Here is a 21,503-nt window from a genome sequence, read left to right on the forward strand (position 1 = left end):
CTGAAGCCCAAGAGGTCGCGAAAACATAGGGAGAGATCAAACAGACAGCTCAGAATAGGATCAGATGGAAACATCTCTTAGAAGCCCTATATCCCACGAAGGGATGACGGGAACATATAATAATTATAGTAATATATAACTATCGCTTCTTTGATTTTGATAAACATAAAATAAATAAACATATCAAGTAAAAATTAGAAACAAACTAAAAATAATCGTATTTAAACAAAATATATATACAATGAAGCAAAAGCACGAGTAATAAACAACCCCAGAATTCCGCAAACTGGCAAACCAAAGAAATTGGCAAAGGAGTACGAACAGGGAGACGCGATATCTCCAAAGCTGTTTACAGCGAGACTAGAAGAAATCTTTAGTTAATTAGACTGGACCAACAAAGAATCCATCTAAGATTCGCTGATGACATATTCCTAATTGCCAAAAGTCTTGAAGCACAAATTAACGAAATAAATACAGCCAGTATATTTGCCAAAAATAAATAGCCATTAAACAATATAAAAATACTTCATAACAAATCTAGACATACATATTATCTATCATTTAAAAAAAGAATCATCAAGATTGGTGAGGCGGTTTCGGCGGGATGGATGTAACAAAAAAACCCTTTGAGCTTTTATATATGTATGGACACAAATTGGATGTGGATTTTTCTTCTTTTTAGATATTATTAACAAACCAAATATCTAAGATTGATACATTCCATTCTTTTTCAAATCATTTCAAAACAATCTTCTTCTGACTCTCTTCGTCGCTAGTTCTTATTCTGCCCCACCTGCACTACACCTAGAGGAAGGTAGGTCGCATCGCGTCCAACAGTACCACCAGAGGTACCACTACAAATCCGACTTCACTTCGAGTCCAACAACCGCGCGGCCGGTCACTGTTTACCATCAGCACCGCCAGTACTGCCATGTAAATCCCACGACGATTTACCGTTGCCTCTCGTACCCGTTCCCATTTTTCATCAATTCCGTCACAGTTTATTCTTTATTTTTCTCTAGTTTCGTTAGTACTACCTCGGAAAGAAGTGACAATATCAAAATCAAGCGCTTTTAAGCGCCCCAGTTTTGTATAGAACTCAAGAAAAAGACAAAAATATGAGGATTCTTCGAGTGTTTTGGTTGGTGGTGTTTTGTGTTGGTGGGGGGTGTGTAGTGGCCTTGGAAAGTACCTGTATGGACGGGGATAGTACTCGGTGCAGGAACGGTAAGTAGTATTCTTCTTCTTCCTTGTGTTGTTGTTGTTTGACGGTTGATTGGAGAGGAGGAGTGGGGGGATAGAAGACGCGAATAAAGATGAGCACGGTGACGTAATGGGTTGGCTAGTTCTTCGCGGTTTTGAAGATTCAAGGTTCCTACTGGGCGACCCAAAAAAAACGATTTACTTAGATTAATAATATTTCTTTCATACTCAAAAGTTATAATGTTTTTCATAATAATAATAATATGGAGTAAATAATGATATAAGATGTTGGTTGGTTTTCCGTATTTGTAAACGATAAATTCAAACTGATTTTGAATCGATTTTGCTAAATGTTGGTGACTGGTTTCAGGCAAACCGAACAGAAAGAGTTATTTTTTCTCTTAAAACAAAATATAAAATAGATTTCTGCAGTGTCCGATTCCTGTTCGGACAGTTCGGACCACCCTGTATATTAAAAATGATATAAAAATTTAGAGGCTCTTCACCAAAAGAACAGCACAACATATGTATACTGTACACTGAAAAATGTGAAAAATATATTTTTATATAAAATTGGCATGAAAAGTATTAATATAACGGATGTTCAATTAAAAATAACCTCAAAAACACAGCAATTTTACATACATTATTAATTTTTACTGTTATAATTTTGTACATCATTTTTACTCCATTCGGGCTGTTTCTAACTATACATTTTACTATTTCTATCGAAATATATTTTCAGTGAATTCTAAATTTGATTTCTACATTCTAAAATTAAACTTGTTTTTTTTTATTATAAATCACTACAACATCAAGTATTTATTTCAATAATTAAGTTTGTACAAATAAACTTGAGTTGTAAATAATTGACTTGACACGAAAACTTGACTGCATTCTTTTACTCTTTTAAAAATAAATATGATTAACTCTGTACTACTTTCTTTCGGTAATGAGCAATGTTTTTTTAAGTGTGTCTATAAGAAAAACAATGTTTTTACAATCATCTGCAAATAGATCCATCATTCATTAGAGCGAAATAGTTAAAAAACATGCTAAGAGTATATTTCACTAGTCCGAAAAAGTAGAAAAATAATCGTTCGGTATTTAACGTTTTATTTAAAACTGGCTAGGTATTTTTACACAAATGAAGAAGGAAATTAAAGATAAAGGATTATACTATGTCAGTATTGTAGCACATTTTTAGATAGCTTCTTTATTTTTAAGATTTTGATGGTCAAACATCAACAAAATATTCCTTATGTTTGGACTAAATTTTCTCGAAAATAAAGACATAATTTAAAATTCCGTTACAACACGGAAATAGATTGAAGTTTTGTGATTACAGTGATATATAATTTATATGGTTTTGTAACAGATTGCTCGCTATTTTATGACAAATTCTGAAGCTCTGCAAACCTTAATCAAAGCACGTGTGTTTGGAATTTTGTATTGCCTTAACACGACAGGATCTGGCTCAGCTTTAGGCAGATTTCTGAAATACCCCTGAGAGCGACCCGAACAGTACAGAGTAATAGACTCTTAGAAATATTTAGATGTCTTGACCTATGGAGCAGTGTTTCAGAAAAAAAATTAACACTAAATGTTTCAACTTAAAAATTAGATTTAATATTCGTTATTTAGCGGTCAAAAGTACCTACTAAGAATTTCTTTGCTAGTTTAATAAATAAATTTTGCCTTTTATATCAATATATCTTCAAACAATCTTTACAATCTTAGGTTTGATCTACAGTATTTTAATATATGCACACTCAAACAAGTTTACTTAACTGGAAAAAACGTTGTGACGAACTTAATATAAACGCAAGATCTGCTATAAACACATGACATATATTTTACTGACACTACTTCTTAATAGTCCAAGAGCCGGATGCAAAAATATGCAAGAGTTTTCTGACGGCTCATCTTTTCAAAATCGATTGCGTTTTAATGTTAAAATACTTGGCAAGGTGTAATTTTAATTAACACCTCCAAACTGTTTTCTGGTGGCTGACAATTTGTAGATAACATTCCAATGCAATGTAAAACAAAAATATAACAGTCAGACAGAGCAGTATGAGGACACAAAGCGTCAACGCTACCTCAAACGCGCTGTCAAAAAATTTTTGTTACTCAAAGTGATTTCTGAAGGCTGAAACTTTGCAAGGTAAAAGTAAAAACAATATATTTTATAATAAAAACAGTCAGACTCGTCGATAATACAACACCGTCAGTCAGCAGCTGATGGAAGTGAGAATAGTGATAGAAATGAATGATGAATCTTAAAAAAATGATACAGAATTGTAGAATAACGTTAGGCTAAAATTAGTTGTTGAAACAAGTGATGAAGAAAGGATATACATTACCTATTGATCTAATAACTACGCAATGGAATATCCACCACAGAGAAAGTGTTACAGGATCTGTCTGTTGTTGTGAATACCAAAGAATCTAAAAGATATAACAACCACGATCACAATCACCCACAGTCTATTGTTAGACATTGCTTATTTTTTATGCAACGCATAACGTTGCATCAACTATTAGGTCCGTAAAGCAACGTAATGCTATTCATAGTAACACAAAATATTTTTGTTTTTTCCTTATCGTTATTCTAGCATTATTGTTACAGCTAATCAAGTAAACAGATTTATTATAACGTGAGTATTTTTATCCATATTACGCAGCAATATAATCTATAACGCTCTCCAATAGACAGTCTGGCGGCACTTAAGCTTCTCCTGAGCCCAAAGTTACCCAGACTCCTCTGGAAATGCCTGGATGAACTTGTATCTGTGACAGAAAGGAACAGAATTAAATAATTCTGAGTGCTAGGTTAAAACAGGAATGAAAAAGTTTACTAAATAGCAAGACAAGGATCATTAAGATCTTATCTTGGTCCAGAACCAGTTCTGAAAATACCCAAATGTACGATCCGTAGTGCACTGAAATTCTGGATTAGGGAAAAGCAGAATGTCCACTGGAGAAACAGACAGGGGTACAGGTATAGCAAAACGTTTATCCAAGGATCTAATTTTAAAACTATAAAGGAACTGCTAATGTTCAACATGAATAAAGTTTGTGCGACACTGTTTTTTGCGTTTTTTTAAATTGTATTGATTACTCTTTTATCGACCGCTTTTATATAGCCAAGGATGCCAAGTGTGTTCAGTGAGAATTTAATTTTACGTTTGTGCAATTATATTTCTATTTTTTTTTTTCGTTTGGGCTCTCTAAATACTCATAAAAATGATTAAAAAATGTTTGGTCTGTGGAAGTTCTAATATAAAAGTCCCCGAATTATTTTTTATAGGCAAGTAAAGTATTCAGTTGTTCATTTATTTATATTAAACCACACGCATACTTTCTGGTTAGATTTCTTAAGAATATTGATATTCGTACGGAATGGCTAAAAAAATTTAATTGTTGTGGCAGTAAACATTCAATTTATTGTTCAGATATATGCATTATACTTAATTTGTAAAATTTTTAAAATTAATGTTCAAATTTGGCGCTTGGACGATAGGTCCCCGACAAGGATAGATAAAGTAGAAGCACCGCGTGGGCAACAAAAAAAAGAAGATAAATAGAAGTCGTTGATAGGTTTACAACAGTTTCCATAGTGATTTACTTATACACGTAAGTATATTATGATCTAGGGTTATAACGTTATAACAAATACGAAAGCCATTCAAAATGTAATTAAAATGTTTAATTTATTTTACCACGCTTTTCTGTTACGCCTTATAGGCTTATAAATATTTTTAAATTATGTTTTTCTTACACCTACATAGACACCCATATTCACTTTCTTTATATTTCAACATGTATGTATATTTATAAATATATTTTGCTCAATCGTTGATTCACTCTATACAGTGTCACATAAAATTACACCTTAAATTTCACCAAAAAATGATTAAAAAAAGCCTATATACCTAATGCAAAATTTATGTGTGGCACTGAAAAGTGAATTATATTTACTACCATTTTTGATCCTGCCGCAAAGAAATAAATAAACCTTAAAGTGTTACACAACACACCGAGAGCTAGTTTAATAGTGAAGAAATAAACAAGAGTCACGGTGTCCTTCTTCAGGAAGATTACGAGCAAGCTTGTATATCGAGTTGCTTTCAAAGGTTCAAAGATCTGTAACGCGTCTAAGGTCAATAGACCTAAATTGTATACGGTGCTAGGTTATTAGACAGTGTCAGTACTATCGCATTAGGATGATTAGATTTTGATATCAAAGAATGGAAAAAAATTGAACAATTAACATGTTTTAGCTGTGGAAATTGCTTATTTTGTATAGATAAATAGGTGAATCGGTTTTGTTAAAGTTCAGTTATGTTAAAGAATAATGTGTGGAATATGAACTGAAAAGAAAGCATTTAAAATTCTAATGAATCACCTTACTAAACTAAAAGGATGTGTATAGAGATGTTCCAGTACGACATAAACCTATCATCGGTGTGTATCGGTCAAGAAATACCCCAAGTTTCTGTTCGTTCGGGTCTGTATGTGTCTATTGGCGATTGGAATCGCCATGAATATTTGTAGACATTTTTATGAATATACATACATATCGATTATTAGGTAAAATATAGGAGCTACCGTAAAAAGTTAAATACAAAAGTAATAGGATTTTTGAATATCTATTAGCGAGTAATAAATTTAAGTACACAGGGTCGGTCATAAAGTCGTGGCACATCAAACTTTCATTTTTTTAAATAGAGTTACCTGTATATTTTTACATATTTCAATTCTTCCTTCAATTCTAAGCAAAAATCGAAATACACACAATGTACCTCAAACCAACCGTTTCCGAGTTATTGACTTTTGAAAATATCAATTAAACAATTTGATTTAATTAATTTCGATATGCTATTGTGCCGAAACTGTGATACTGTTGTATTGGGGCTTTAAATGCCTATTAGCACAGAATATCTAGCTACCCAACAGAAGCCTCGTTACATGTATAAAATTGTAGGTAGCAAAAGGAGACAGCCTTTAAAAGTCTGTCTCCAAATCAGATATTTTGATGTGGTAGTTTCGCTACTACATAATAGAGGGCAATAAATTAAAAAAAAACAGTTTTCTACAAACAAAATTTAAAAGAATTTTGTGCAGTGTTGCCATTGTGTAATTCATATCGTAATACTTCCTGATAAAGCCTACCTTCAAATTTGCTACATCATTTAAACATATTAAAATAGATCAGAGCTGTTTTTTTCAGTTTGCCATGTTAGTTGGAATTAAATCTTATGAGCTAAGTTACAATCACTTCCTGACGTTTGATTGTATAATTGAATCCTGAATTTTCATTGTAATTCGGCGACAATATAATAAGTATTGTTCTACTATTATGATACTACATCCTGACATTCGATTGTGTTCATACCAAGTTTATATTGTATAATCGGGAAAAAACGGCGTTAGCGATAGCTATGAAATGAATATCACTGTCATTTTATATTTAAATTTATATGGGAAATGTCATCGATCGTCCTTTTCCAGCCAACTGGACGCCGTTTTTTTCAGAAGCATATCAAGTGATACCATAATATAGTACCATATTACGATACATGGAGTTCGATTGGGCTTAAACTTGGTATACTATATCTTCAGTGACATTGTAATATCATGGTACCATGGAGCATATAAAGTGGTACCTTCTATAGTACCATATTTGATGACATAGCAATATTAGGTACATGGCGGCAATAGGGCTTAAACTTGGTATACTACGTATTTTCGGTGACATTGTAATATGATGGTACTATGAGGCATATCATCTGGTACCATAATATAGTACCATATTATGTACATGGCGTTCGATTGGGCTTAAATTTGGGATACTACGTATCTTCGGTGATATTGTAATATTATGGTACCATGGAGCATAATAAGAGGTACCATAATATAGTACCATATTACGATACCATTTCCTGGCATTCGATTGGACTTAAACTTGTTATACTACGTATCTTCGGTTACATTGTAATATGATGGTACTGTAATGCATATAAAGTGGTACCTTAATATAGTACCATATTTTAATACCATTTCCTGGCGTTCGATTGAGCTCATATTTGATTAGGTACTTGCGTATTTTTGTTAACATTGCATTATTATGGTACCATGAAGCATATCAACTGGCGTTCGATTGGGCTTAAACTTGGGATACTACGTATTTTCGGTGACATTGTAATATGATAGTACTATGATGCATATAGAGTGGTACCTTAATATAGTACCATATTACGATACCATTTCCTGGCGTTCGATTGGGCTCAAACTTGGTATACTACGTATCTTCGGTTACATTGTAATATGATTGAACTATGATGTATATAAAGTGGTACCTTAATATAGTACCATATTACGATACCATTTCATGGCGTTCGATTGTTCTTAAATTTGGTATACTACGGATCTTCGGTGACATTGCAATATTATGGTACCTTAAAGTATATCGAGTGGTACCATAATATAGTACACTATTATGATATCATTTCCTGGAGTTCGATTCGGCCCAAATTTGGTATACTTGCGTTTCTTTATAAAGATTTGTTTAATTAATAATTTTAATTTATTTTATGAATTTTAATTTATTGTTCGATGTCGTGACAGCAACTTTTATGCCGAACTAATATATTATTAATTGTACCTGTATGTTCCTGTATGTACCTGTGTATGTATGTACCTGTGTCACTTTTTAAAATCTACCTAGGTCTATAATATATAAATAACGTGGCAAACGGAAGAAATTTGTTATTATAGTATTTTTTAGTCAGTTAACATTTTTTGTACTGACTAGCAATAATCATAATGTTATATTCTATAATTCTATCATTTTTTTAAGATTCGGCTTGTGGAAATGGGCAAATTATGTTATTCCCGTGATTTTTTAATGATTTCCTTCAAAGTCTACCAATTTTTTTACTACCTCTGATCGTCTTCTCTACACGCACGGCCCTGTGTAAAAGTTTCATGTATAGTAGGGGTATTTAACAGGGTACCAGGTTTCTTCCCTTGTATTATTCTGCCAAGCTTCAGGAAATCCCATCCGCTTTAGTCCATTACGAGTATAATGTAAAACATTTATACAAAACTTTAGATGATAAAGTTCTCCAATAAATATAAATAAACGTATGAATGCAATTAAAATTCAAGAGAAACGTCATACCGGATATAAAAAGAATAAAATGCGAAAATAAAACTGAATAGATTTTACGCAGAAGTAAATACATATATGAAATTGATAAAAATAAGTATATACATCACCAAATTCCACACAATCGAAAAAATATGGCGTCTAAGCTGCCTTGAAAATTAATATCACGGTCATTTTATATCTAAAATAATATGATCGTCATTTTCAAGTCAACTTCACACCGTTTTTTCAATCGTACGGTATACATAAATGTATATTATGCAGTTAACAAATTATTTTACTAAAATTTAAAGAAACCCATTAGGAAAAGTATCTTAGAAGAACTATTAATCTTCCTTTGGCACTAATGAACTAAATAATTTATTAAGTTTTCGTTTTATTTCGCAATTCGAAATCTTGTGCTGAAAGGTAATTTATCATCATTTTTGTTAGATTATACAGGGTGCTCGATTTTCCTAATTCAGATAATTTCGACAGATGATATCCAAAAATTGACAGCAAGTGCAATTTACGTATGAATTAAAATGACAGACATAACTGTCACTGTTAGGAATTCTCCCGTTGGATAGACTATATTTATATTGTTCGTCCAAAGTCTTAAGGTTAAAGAAGAAGAGAAGAAGAAGAAAAGAAGTAAACACACTAGAAACAACAAATTACTGAAATTGAAACCATTTAACAAGCAATTTATGCATAAAAAACAGTTTGTCCACTATGTGCTTATAATTGAATTAAAACTTCTTACTAACAACTATCAAATTGAAGGATTTGAAGAATATATATTTTTTATTAATGCTTTTATAAACTTAGAATTAATATAAAACCGTATACTCGTACTTTTCTACCTTTAAATTTTATAATGTTTTTATTTTTATTAAAAAACCATTAAACCAAAAAATTACCACATCTATTTCCCTGACTACTACCACAGCAGATTATAATCTTTGTTTTTTCTTTATTGTTATTCGTGGTTCCAATTTTCGGAATCGGGCACTAGTTAGGTGACTAGTTTGCGCACATAGCACGCCCACTTATGTCCTCTAAAATTGTGCACAGCGCCTGACCCGCACAGTTATTAGTGAGATATCGGAAAACCGAATAGCGTCATGCAGTATTTACGCGTACCTTATCATGGTCAGTCATGGTTACTATATGCGCGAGTCAATTTTTAACGAAACGCCCGCTAATAACGTTACCGTCTGACGTAATTTGCGGATCAATTACACCAAGCGCTATTTCTAAATAACGTTTAAAAATTGCTTAAATGGGCATGTGCAGGTATTTGACAACCGGGGCCGGCCGGCGAGATATTTTATTCTAGGTTATGTCTGAATTGTTTTGAATTATTACTTTAGTTTTATTAGGTAATTTGATATTTAAGTAGCTGGGATTAGTTTTAATTAAATAAATATGGCCCAAAATATAGATTCCACCTCTTCCAATATTAAAGAACCTATAAAGAGACTTAGGTTTACAGCAGATGACGACTTAGCCCTTCTAAGAGAATTATTTGTTGCTTGTTGCTCTAAACCCACTGGCAGACGTTGAACAATAAAGCTCTGGAAAGAAGCACTTTAGCCCTTTAGTTTTAAAATACCTAGTAAACTAAACAATTTCAAAGTTTTAAATTCAAAGTTAGGTTAAGTTTAAATAGCGGACGCGACGCGAACGGAATTCTTTCCGATCCGATAACTCTGCCGATAACTACCGTATGATCGAAAAAAAATGGCGTCCAGTTGGCTTGGAAATGACGATCGATGACATTTCCCATATAATTTTACATATAAAATGACAGCGATCTTCATTTCATAGCCATCGCTGACGCCGTTTTTATTCGATCATACGGTATAAATGAAGAGAGTCAATACCACCTCACCTAAAGGAAATAACATCTGGTCTTATTAACGTCCATGCACCCTATTCGGTTTAGCGATATCTCTCTATTACGCTGTTTATTATTATTTTACGGGAGTTTATTTTTGCGCACAGGAAATTTGACTCATTTGCACATCGTCATAAATAACAATTTTCGTACCACGAATTAGGGATAAGATTTTTATCTGTATACATATAGTATACTTAATCTGTGCTACTACTAATAAACAAGTTGCTTTGTTTGGTCTGTGGTCTGTTTATCTTTAAATATTTTTTTATTATTCATTATTTATAGTGATTTACAGTCATTTTATTTAATTATACGAATATTCTCGTTGATTATTGGTTTGAAATAAATGTGACACTGTCCTCCAATGAAAATACGAGTTACTAACTCTAAATTCTAATTTTGAGCTGGCATTTTTACTCCCAACGCGCGTAAACAAGTGTTTTTATTATACTATTTCAATGTTCTGATAACAATTCAGTAACACCTGCTGTATAAACCAATAAAAATCAATTTAACTACCGAAACCTAAACACTTAAATTATAATAATTTTCGCGAAAAATGTGATTGAGACATTTTTATGGGAAAAAATGCAAAATTTGACCTGGTCAAACAATCTATAAAACAGCCAATTAAAACAATGTTAATCGGTTTTTAACTGTGAAAAAAGATTTTATTTTTTCGTAATTTGCCATAGATGATTAGTCAGAACAAAGCATGCAAAATGAACAATAACAAGTGTTGCTAAATATGTTTTGCGAATTGGACGCAATCAAGTTGATATTTATGCGATTCAATAATGAATAAGAGTGTGAATAAGAGAATTTTTGACATGCTTTGATCGTGTATTGTCTTAAAAATAAAATACATTTTTAGTAGTTTCAGTAGTTTGGTTTGGTAGAAGTTGTAAAAAATTGGGTTAACAATAATTGTTATTAACAAATAGTTGAGAGAAGTATTGATTAGTCTGGAGAAAGGTTTTGTGATTCGACACTTTCTACAAAAATAACTTTCAGATATACAGGATGTTACAAAAAACATGTGCCATCTCTCGTGGGGAGATTCCTCACGTAAATATAAGACTTATTTTTCATATTAATATAGGTCCGATTCTGCTTTGTTTCGTAGCTACCGGGTGTTAGTCTTAATAATCTTTCGATTTATTATAATATTAAACACCCGGTATTTTTTCTCGCTATTACTTGCAAACATTTAGATATAAAATCAATCATGATTTAGTTAATATTTTTATAAAGGTTTGAATATTCTAAATAGATTTTTTTGTAGCATAATTTTATGTCGATGTATTGCCATAGTTCTTCGGCTACTGGTTTGTAGTTGCCATCCAGTTCTTCCTAAGTTTTAAATTATACCAGTAATTATAGTAGAATGTGGAAATCAATATATATTTGATTGGTTTATCTCTTACACACTTTTGCAGATTAAATTATAATGTATAATAGTATTCAATATATTTCGAACTAAACACACCGAACCAATGGGCACCTACCAATCCTACACCATCCTGCAAAGTTGACGTTTCGTTTACATCTTCATCAGGGTAGGACTAAAGATTTGGTTAATACTGACTTTTGCCAAAGCCCTGATACAACTCAAGAAAGCAATATACAGTTCAATATATTAAGAAAGCACTCTGTGTCAAACAACTGTATGCCTTTGTTTTAAAAAATATTCCGCATTAGTGGATATGTTGTTCTATATTCTCCATTCTAGTGTACAAATTGTTGAAACAAAAACACGTAAACTATATACGCGGTCCGCTTGACAAATTCCTTTTAACAACAAATGCAAATTTTCTCTATACGCTTGGCTGAGCTCCGATTGTAAAATGCGACACATTTCCTATGTCTAGCGTAGCAGTCGTAGATGCAATTGACCTATAATTACGTATTTAAATTATCCTGTCCATTACACTCCAAAATTTTCTGTTATTATTTGTTAATACCGCGTTGCGAGATTCAGACTTTGTTACAACTTGGCACAGAGCTATTTGTAAAGTGAAAAGAAGCTTATAATGTTTTCATTCATTTCTCCAAATAGATTTTGATTCATTTTTTTAAATGAAAAAAATTCAAGGCCGTGATACACTGCGACACACCGCGACCTTGACTAGCTGAGCTAACGAGAAAAGAAAGTGATTGGGATCGCGCAAACACCAAAAAATCGTTTGATTTAAGGCTAACAAAAGCATTATAATAAACTAGCGTGTACCAGCGACTTCGTTCACGTCGAATTAATAATTTGTAATGGCGATGATAAAGCAATGCAAGAATTTCCATTAACATACCAACTGGATAAAATTTTCTCACATTTATGTCAGCATGAGGAAAAAACAATATGGCGATATTATTATATAACTTGGTAATATTTGAGGGGTAGTTTCATCTCGTTGGAATTTGACTTTCGAAAAATCCGTTTGCCAAAAATAAGCTTTTTACGTCAAGCAATTTAAGCAGAATCGTGGTTAAGAAATTACTTTTTGGAACACCCTGTATGACTTTTTAAAAAATTTCAAAATATGTAAAAAAACAAAATAAATTATGCGTGTCCAAGCGTTTTCCCGAAAGACTAACCGTTTTTTAAATAACAAATATTGTAATATTTGAGGAGCGTTTTCACCGTCTTGGAATTTGAGATTCGAGAAACCCCTCCTTATCGAACCTCTATACCCCACAGTCAGTCCGTTTGCCAAAAATCAGCTTTAAACGTCAAGCAGTTTAAGCAGAATCGTGATTACTCAATGGTCATATTTTATGGAACACCCTGTATAAGTTTATAAAAAATCTTAAAATATATAACACAACAAAATAAAATATACGTGTTTAAGAGTATTTCCGAAAAACTCACCGGTTTTTAAATAAAAAATATTTTAATATTTGAGGGATAGTTTCACCCCCTTAGAATTCGAGTTTCGAAAAATCCCTTCTTATCGAACCTCTACACCCTAAAGTCAATCTGTTTTCCAAAAATCAGCTTTTTACGTCAAGCGCTTTAAGCAGGATCGTGATTAATCAATGACCAGATTTTTCGAAACACCCTGTATACATTTTTAAAATATATTAAAATATGTAAAAAAACAAAATAAAATATACGTGTTTAAGCGTTTTTTCGGAAACTTGACTGTTTTTTAAATAAAAAATATTGTAATATTTGAGGGGTGGTTTCGCCCTCTTGGAACTGGAATTTCGAAAAATCCCTTCTTATCGAACCTCTACACCCTAGAATCAACCTGTATGCCAAAATTGAGCTTCTTACGTTGAGTGGTTTGAGCAGGATCGTGATTAATCAGTATGTCAGTCACTTAAGGATTTTTTATATTAGTATAGATTGATACTGTATTTGGGTACCAATATCTTCTGGTTGTGTCCAAGGAAGTAAATTTTCATTAATAGGTTTGTAGCTTCTGAATAACGGTCTAGGTAAAGCATTTAGCTCATTTACTAGCTCAGAATTAGAATTATTCGAGTAAAGCAACTCGCATTTCCATTGAAGAACATATTTATTTCAAACCATTAATCAACGAGAATATTCCTATAATTTCACAAAATTACTGTAAACCACTATAAATACGAGTTGTTGGTTAGGTTCAAAAATGTTTTTCTTCTTAAATAAATTTAAGCTTTAGCATTATTAGGCATTTGCATAAAAGTGTGTATTTTGGGTTGTATTCCACAAAATTTGCAGGCTATTGAGGAAACAGAAAATGTACACAGATTACAGAAATAAATTGAAAATATCATTTATATTAAAACAGCATTATATGTCACTTTTTCAAACATCTCCTTCAAATTCTCCAATTTAATAGCTGTTAGTAAGAAGCAAATATGCTCATAGTGTACACAGATTTTTTTTAACTGAAGAAACTTACTTTTTTTGTAACTCTTCTTTTTTCTAAGTGTAATAAATCTTGTGCTGATTTAATAATTAATGATTAAATCATTTACACTAATATTACATCAAGTGGTAATAATTATTGTTATACACTTTTACTTATTTTTTTTTCTTCATTCTTAAATTCGATTAACAAATTTCTTAAAACATTGTATCATGCTTTCTTTTTTTATTTACTTATCACTGGTAAATTCAAAAGCAAGCCGAAGAGAAAGGGGTGATAATTGTTTTATTTTCGTATCGATAAGCAGTGAAAACGTTCGGGTGACTGTTCTCTCTCTCTGTGTTTATGTCTGGTATAGAAAGTAAAATATCAATATTCAACTGCTTATTTATTGCATTTAATATGCAGCACAATAGCCCGACTGAGTCCTGCCGTGACCCCGATAATATAATGTTGATCATTTAGTAAGATTTGGCAACATTGCCTCAAGAATAGTCTTGTTATACACTCACCGGCACGAGAAACTGGCAACATAATTTTTTTGTCGTTTTAATTATTGGTGTTCTAGTAGATCGATTTTGATGATCGTTTAAGCAATTGAAGTAGCATTGATTTTTAGTACCTTTTTGTAAATTAAAAATGAAAGTTTCCATCTGTCAATTATACGAGGGAACACATGTTGCTATTTTGGTGTAAGTTTGGGACACCCTATGAAATATGTTAAAAATGCAAGGAATATGAAAATAAATTTATTTTAGTATATCCTTTCTTGATAGTTTGTTTTTTGGTTTATCTGAATAGCCCCCTTATTTTTGGAGATATTTTCTTTTTGCTTTGGAAAAATCGTAATTTTTACATTATTTTATTTGTAATTTTTATATCAAAACAAGTCTGAAAAACTTGAAAAGAATCCAACTAGATGGAAAGGTAATACTGCCATCACAGAAAGATAAATATCTGGTAATAACCCTGGACAGTAAACTCCTGTGGAACAGGCATATTAAGAACACTAGCAGCAAAGCCACAAATGCCCTCATGATATGCAGAAGACTGGCCGGAAATAGATGGGGCTGCTCCCCTAACATTTTGCGCTGGATGTATACCATGATAGTAAGACCCATGATTACTTATGGAGCAGTTGCCTGGTACACAAAACTAGAGCAACGGACAGCAAGGCTAAACCTGGGCAAAGTCCAGAGACTAGCATGCGTTTGCATCACAGGAGCCATGAGAACCTGTCCAACAGCAGCAATGGAGGTCATTCTAGATCTAACACCACTGCACATTGTCATTGGTAGATATGCCAATGCGACAATGATTAGAATGGTTACTAACGGAATCAGTAGTGGGAGAATTATCAGAGCAGGGGCTTGGAACACCCTCAAAAAGGAAATACCACTCCTGCAACTCCCAGTGGACGATATGTCAAGAACGTACAACTTCGAGAAACATCTCAATGTAGTATTGAGCAATAAAAAGGATTGGAAGAGTCACTAAAATGAGAAAGGCATTTTTTATTTTAAAAATTGTATTAATTACTCTTTTATCGACCGCTTTTATATAGCCAAGGATGCAAGTGTGTTCAATGAGAAGTTAATTTTAAGTTTGTGCAATTATATTTCTATTTTTTTTTTCGCTAGACTTTCTAAATACTCGTAAAAATGATTATAAAATGTTTAGTGAGTGAAAGTTCTAATACCGTATGATCGAAAAAAAACGGCAATGAAGTGAAGATAGCTGTTATTTTATATGTAAAATTAAATGGGAAATATCATCGATCGTCATTTCATAGCCATCGCTGACGCCGTTTTTATTCGATCATACGGTATAAAGGTCCCCGAATTATCTTTTCATAGGCAAGTAAGGTATTCAGTTGTTCTTTTATTTATATTAAGCCACATGCATACTTTCTGGTTAGATTTCCTACGAATATTGATATTCGTTACGGAGTGGCTAAATGTATTTTTTTTATAATTTAATTTTTGTGACTGTAAACATTCAATTTATTGTTCAAATATAAGCATTTTACAAATTAAATTTTTAAAATTAGTGTTCAAATTTGGCGCGCGGACGATAGGTCCTCGACAAGGAGAGATAGAGTTGAAGCACCCCGTGTGCAACAAAAAAAGAAGATAAATGAAAGTCGTTGATATGTTTGCGACAATTTCCATAGTGATTTACTTATCCACGTAAGTGTATTATGATCTAGGCTTTAGTCGAAATGTAAACAAATATTTAGAGAACAAATGACAACCATTTAGTCAATTAATATATCCGTACTACAAAACTGACAAAAAAACTCTTACTTCTATTCACTATTAGACGGTGCAATTTTGTAGATAATTTGCACAACGTTTCGAGACACCCTATAGGAGCATCTTCCATCGCAAAACAATAGAATGTCAAACGCAAGGAAAAAGAAAGAGACCGCGACCGAGATAGGCCGGTAGTACCGTCGAAAACCAGTTAGAAAGAGAAAGAGGGACGATGAATGGTACCGATCGAAAGTGGTGCTACCACTCTGCGCGCTGGTCATCAACGGAACCAGGATACGACCAACAGCAGCACACCTTTCTCCTCGCATCTGTTTCAAAATCGACGAAGACTGAAAGAATTCTGTTCGAAAATATCGTCTTTTTGCGAAATTTCTAGATCAAGGTCAGACGGAGGACCCGTTTCTTCGGAACCGCTACAAGGTGGACCAGAAAAACCGGACTACTGATTCATTCGTAAAATATTTGTTCTGTTTTGCATCATTTAGCAAGATAGAGTCTTTAAGAGTCTAGCAAACTTAAAAGTATCGCTGTACTTTTGGCTCGCTCTCAGGGGTCGAGTAAAAAGTACATATGAATGTTTGTCCTAAACATCTGAATTTCTGAGATACAGGGTTGTAAAATTTTCTAAAAAAAACGTTTTTTTTTTATAACAACTATTATACAGGGTTGTTCACCACATACGACACGGAGTATTGTAGCTAAACGATTAGATTTTTACAAATTGTAAGTTTTGGGTTCGTTGAAGGTGTATTAGAGCTACAATATAAAAATATTTTTACAAGATACAGAGTGTCCCAAATAAGTAAAAAATATTATAGTTGTATTTTTTTAAATGGAACACCCTGTATATTATTCTATTTTTGGATTCTACGATTGAAATAAAGGTAAATTTGATTAAGGTTTATCACACTTAAACCTTACCGTTTTTTTTTTTCAATTTTATGAAATTATAGTAAAAATTTTAAGGCTTTATTTCTCCCAGGGTATCAAAGTTTTTAATACTAAATATTTACTGAAGATTATTTATTGATCAGATATTGTGTTGCAATAATAAAAATTTTACTACCTTATACAGAGTGTCCAAAAATTTATATTAAATAATTACTAGCTTTAAACGGCAATAACTTGTTTAATTTAAATGGAACACCCTATATATTTTACGTCAATCAGATGTACAATGTAATTGTCTATGAAATTGTATTATACCATTTTTCACCTATCTCTTGAAGTTTTCGTAGAAAATGCATTTTGTTATAATTTGGACCTCATTTATTATTATACCCATGGAATATTGACATTTCAGATTTTTTTATAGCACCATACTATATACAAAATGTACAGGTGGTAAATATTGCAAGCCCAATGGCATACAAAAAAACTATTTAAATCTTTGTAAAAGAGTATACCAATTAAATATACCACCATTATTTCCTATAAAAAACACCAAAAGTTAGTTAATTACATACTTGTAAATTGTTTTAATTAATAAATTATTCTAAATAAATGTGGATTTGGCTCAGAAATCAATATAATAATAAGTTATGAAAATGAATGTCTCTGTTTTTATAAATAAGCATTCGTCAATAAATGAAATAAAATTTATAAGGTGTTACTTCTTACCACACTGTCTAATACACACATAGAATTCAGTTTTTTAGTATTTGGAACAGTTATTACTTTAACGTAAACAGTCAATTTAACGTAGTTTGAATACTGGGAGCATATTAATTGGTCCTCTTTAACAAAAAATATTTAAACAGTTTTATTTTTATTTTTTAATTAACTAAGCGAACTATATCGACAATATTAGTATCTGTAACCTTTGAAAATTTGTCACATCGTTAAAAATAAGCTAAAATGTCAATATTCCATGGGTATAGTGATAAATGAGGTCTAAATTATAAGAAAATGCATTTTCTATGAAAACTTGAAGAGATGGGTAAAAAATGGAACAATACAATTTGATAGACAATTACATTGTGCATCTGATTCACGTAAAATATATAGGGTGTTCCATTTAAATTAAACAAGTTATTGCCGTTTAAAGCTAGTAATTATTTAATATAAATTTTTGGACACTCTGTATAAGGTAGTAAAATTTTTATTATTGCAACACAATATCTGATCAATAGATAATCTTCAGTAAATATTTAGTATTAAAAACTTTGATAGCCTTGGAGAAATAAAGCCTTAATTTTTTTACTGCAATTTCATAAAATTGAAAATATTTCAAAAACGGTAAGGTTTAAGTGTGATAAACCTTAATCAAATTTACCTTTATTTCAACCGTAGAATGTAAAAATAGAATAATATACAAGGTGTTCCATTTAAAAAAATAAGACTATAATATTTTTTACTTATTTGGGACACTCTGTATCTTGTAAAAATATTTTTAAATTGTAGCTCCAATACACCTTCAACGAACACAAAACTTACAATTTGTAAAAATCTAATCGTTTAGCTACAATATTCCGTGTCGTATGTGGTGGACAACCCTGTAGATATCTTTATAAAACTTGATACACGTTTTCTATGTATCAAAGTACCTATTTTGGTGTACAAAGAATTTTATTTATTTCAACCAGTGCCGTCCATACGGGTTTTACAATAAATATTTTTGAAAAAAAAAAGTGGTACACCACTGACTTTTCTAAACATTTTTTGTCCCTTGATTTTTTTCGTTCGACGCAGACCTAGTTCTTGCTAAAAAAATTAAAGCCAGTTTACTTCAGGCCCAAATTGCTGGAAATCTGGTGCGGTAACTGTTGTGTGGAAATCCATTCTACATCGGTTGAAAGAAAATTAAGAAATAAAACTATTTTTTTGGATATAAAAATAAGCATTTTGATGGCTGATCTTTTGAAAAAAAAGTAGAAAATTTTACCACCCTGTAACTAAAAAGTTAAGATATTTAGGACATATATTTATATGAAGTTTTATATGAATACTAGCATGTACCAGCGACTTCGTTCGCGTCGAATTAATCATTTGTAATGGTGATGATAAAGCAAAGCAATAATTTCCATTAACATACAAACTGGATAAAATTTTCTCACATTTATGTCAGCATGAGAAAAAACAGTATGGCGATATTATTATATAATGTGTTCTTTTTTTATAAATCGGATTAGGATCGAAAGAAATCAACAGAAGTCCTTTGTTTTAAATTTGTCGACGTTTCGCAAAATTTATTTGCATCTTCAGGACACTACAAAGTTAAGAGAGCAAAAATACAATCAAATAAAAGTTTTTCCAAAAATTTAACAAACAACTTAAAATACATATCAGTGGAATTCCACACATATACAATTGGTAAAACTACCCTAATGTTAACAATTAAATAAAATATATGTATATGTTACTCACATTTAAATCTGGACTTTCTTAGTCATATCCATTAATACACGGATGGTATAGAGGGGAGTGGTATATATCCCTTTTTTCCTTTTAAAACACATAACACACTTACATAAAAAAAAACATATAACACAATTATGTATAGAGAAATATCACGAAAATCTTTTCCTTTCACAGACAAGCAGTGCAGATGTACCTACGTTGACCGTATACAGAGAGCAACTAATTCTAGTTGATAAAATACTAATATAATTTTTACCTGGAGATAAAGAACAGTTGAAAAAAGAAACATATAAAAATATTATTTGGATTTAAACCATTATTTTGAAGTTATATTATTTAATTTTTGAAAGAATATTAAAATATGCTGTACTCAGACGTAGAAAACCTGAGTACAGCATATTTTAATATTCTTTCAAAAATTAAATAATATAACTTCAAAATAATGGTTTAAATCCAAATAATATTTTTATATTTTTCTTTTTTCAACTGTTCTTTATCTCCAGGTAAAAATTATATTAGTATTTTATCAACTAGAATTAGTTGCTCTCTGTATACGGTCAACGTAGGTACATCTGCACTGCTTGTCTGTGAAAGAAAAGATTTTCGTGATATTTCTCTATATATATTATATGTTTTATTTTTTTTATGTAAGTGTGTTATGTGTTTTAAAAGGAAAAAGGGATATATACCACTCCCCTATACCATCCGTGTATTAATGGATATGACTAAGAAAGTCCAGATTTAAATGTGAGTAACATATACATATATTTTATTTAATTGTTAACATTAGGTAGTTTTTTGTGTGTTAAATTTTTGGAAAACTTTGATTGTATTTTTGCTCTCTTAACTTTGTAGTGTCCTGAAGATGCAAATAAATTTTGCGAAACGTCGACAAATTTAAAACAAAGGACTTCTGTTGATTTCTTTCGATCCTAATCCAATTTATAAAAAAAGAACACATTATATATTATTGGATCGACAACAATAAAAATTATATTATTATATAACTTGGTAATATTTGAGGGGTAGTTTCATCTCGTTTGAATTTGATTTTCGAAAAATCCGTTTGCCAAAAATAAGCTTTTTACGTCAAGCAGTTTAAGCAGAATCGTGGTTAAGAAATTACCCAACTTTTTGGAACACCCTGTATGATTTTTAAAAAATTTCAAAATATGTAAAAAACCAAATAAATTATGCTTGTACAAGCGTTTTCCCGAAAGACTAACCGTTTTTTAAATAACAAAATATTGTAATATTTGAGGGGCGTTTTCACCCCCTTGGGATTTGAGATTCGAGAAACCCCTCCTTATCGAGCCTCTACACCCCACAGTGAATCCGGTTGCCAAAAATCAGCTTTAAATGTCAAGCAGTTTAAGCAGAATCGTGATTACTCAATGGTCATATTTTATGAAACACCCTGTATAAATTTATAAAAAATCTTAAAATACGTAAAACAACAAAATAAAATATACGTGTTTAAGAGTTTTCCGAAAAACTCACCGGTTTTTAAATAAAAAATATTTTAATATTTGAGGGATAGTTTCACCCCCTAGAATTCGCGTTTCCAAAAATCCATTCTTATCGAACCTCTACACCCTAAATTCAATCTGTTTTCCAAAAATCAGCCTTTTACGTCAAGCGCTTTAAGCAGGATCGTGATTAATCAATGACCAGATTTTTCGTAAAAAATCTTAAAATATGTAAAAAAATAAAATAAAATATACGTATTTAAGCATTTTTTCGAAAAC

At 31.5% G+C, this 21,503-nt stretch overlaps 1 protein-coding gene across 2 annotated transcripts in view; it reads left to right on the forward strand.

The window, feature by feature from the left end:
- Window positions 1-857: 857 nt before the first annotated feature.
- The window catches only part of LOC115887945 (putative epidermal cell surface receptor), a 56,535-nt gene continuing 35,889 nt past the window's right edge, over window positions 858-21,503 (forward strand). For both annotated transcript variants that reach the window (XM_030907480.1, XM_030907481.1), the window contains exon 1: window positions 858-1,227. In XM_030907480.1, coding sequence (XP_030763340.1) covers window positions 1,119-1,227 — 109 coding nt within the window. In that variant the 5' untranslated portion in view covers window positions 858-1,118. The remainder of the gene's footprint in view (window positions 1,228-21,503) is intronic.

Source organism: Sitophilus oryzae, unplaced genomic scaffold, assembly GCF_002938485.1.
Source record: "Sitophilus oryzae breed Bouriz unplaced genomic scaffold, Soryzae_2.0 scaffold_682_pilon_pilon, whole genome shotgun sequence".
In the NCBI taxonomy this organism is placed as follows: Eukaryota; Metazoa; Arthropoda; class Insecta; order Coleoptera; family Curculionidae; genus Sitophilus; species Sitophilus oryzae.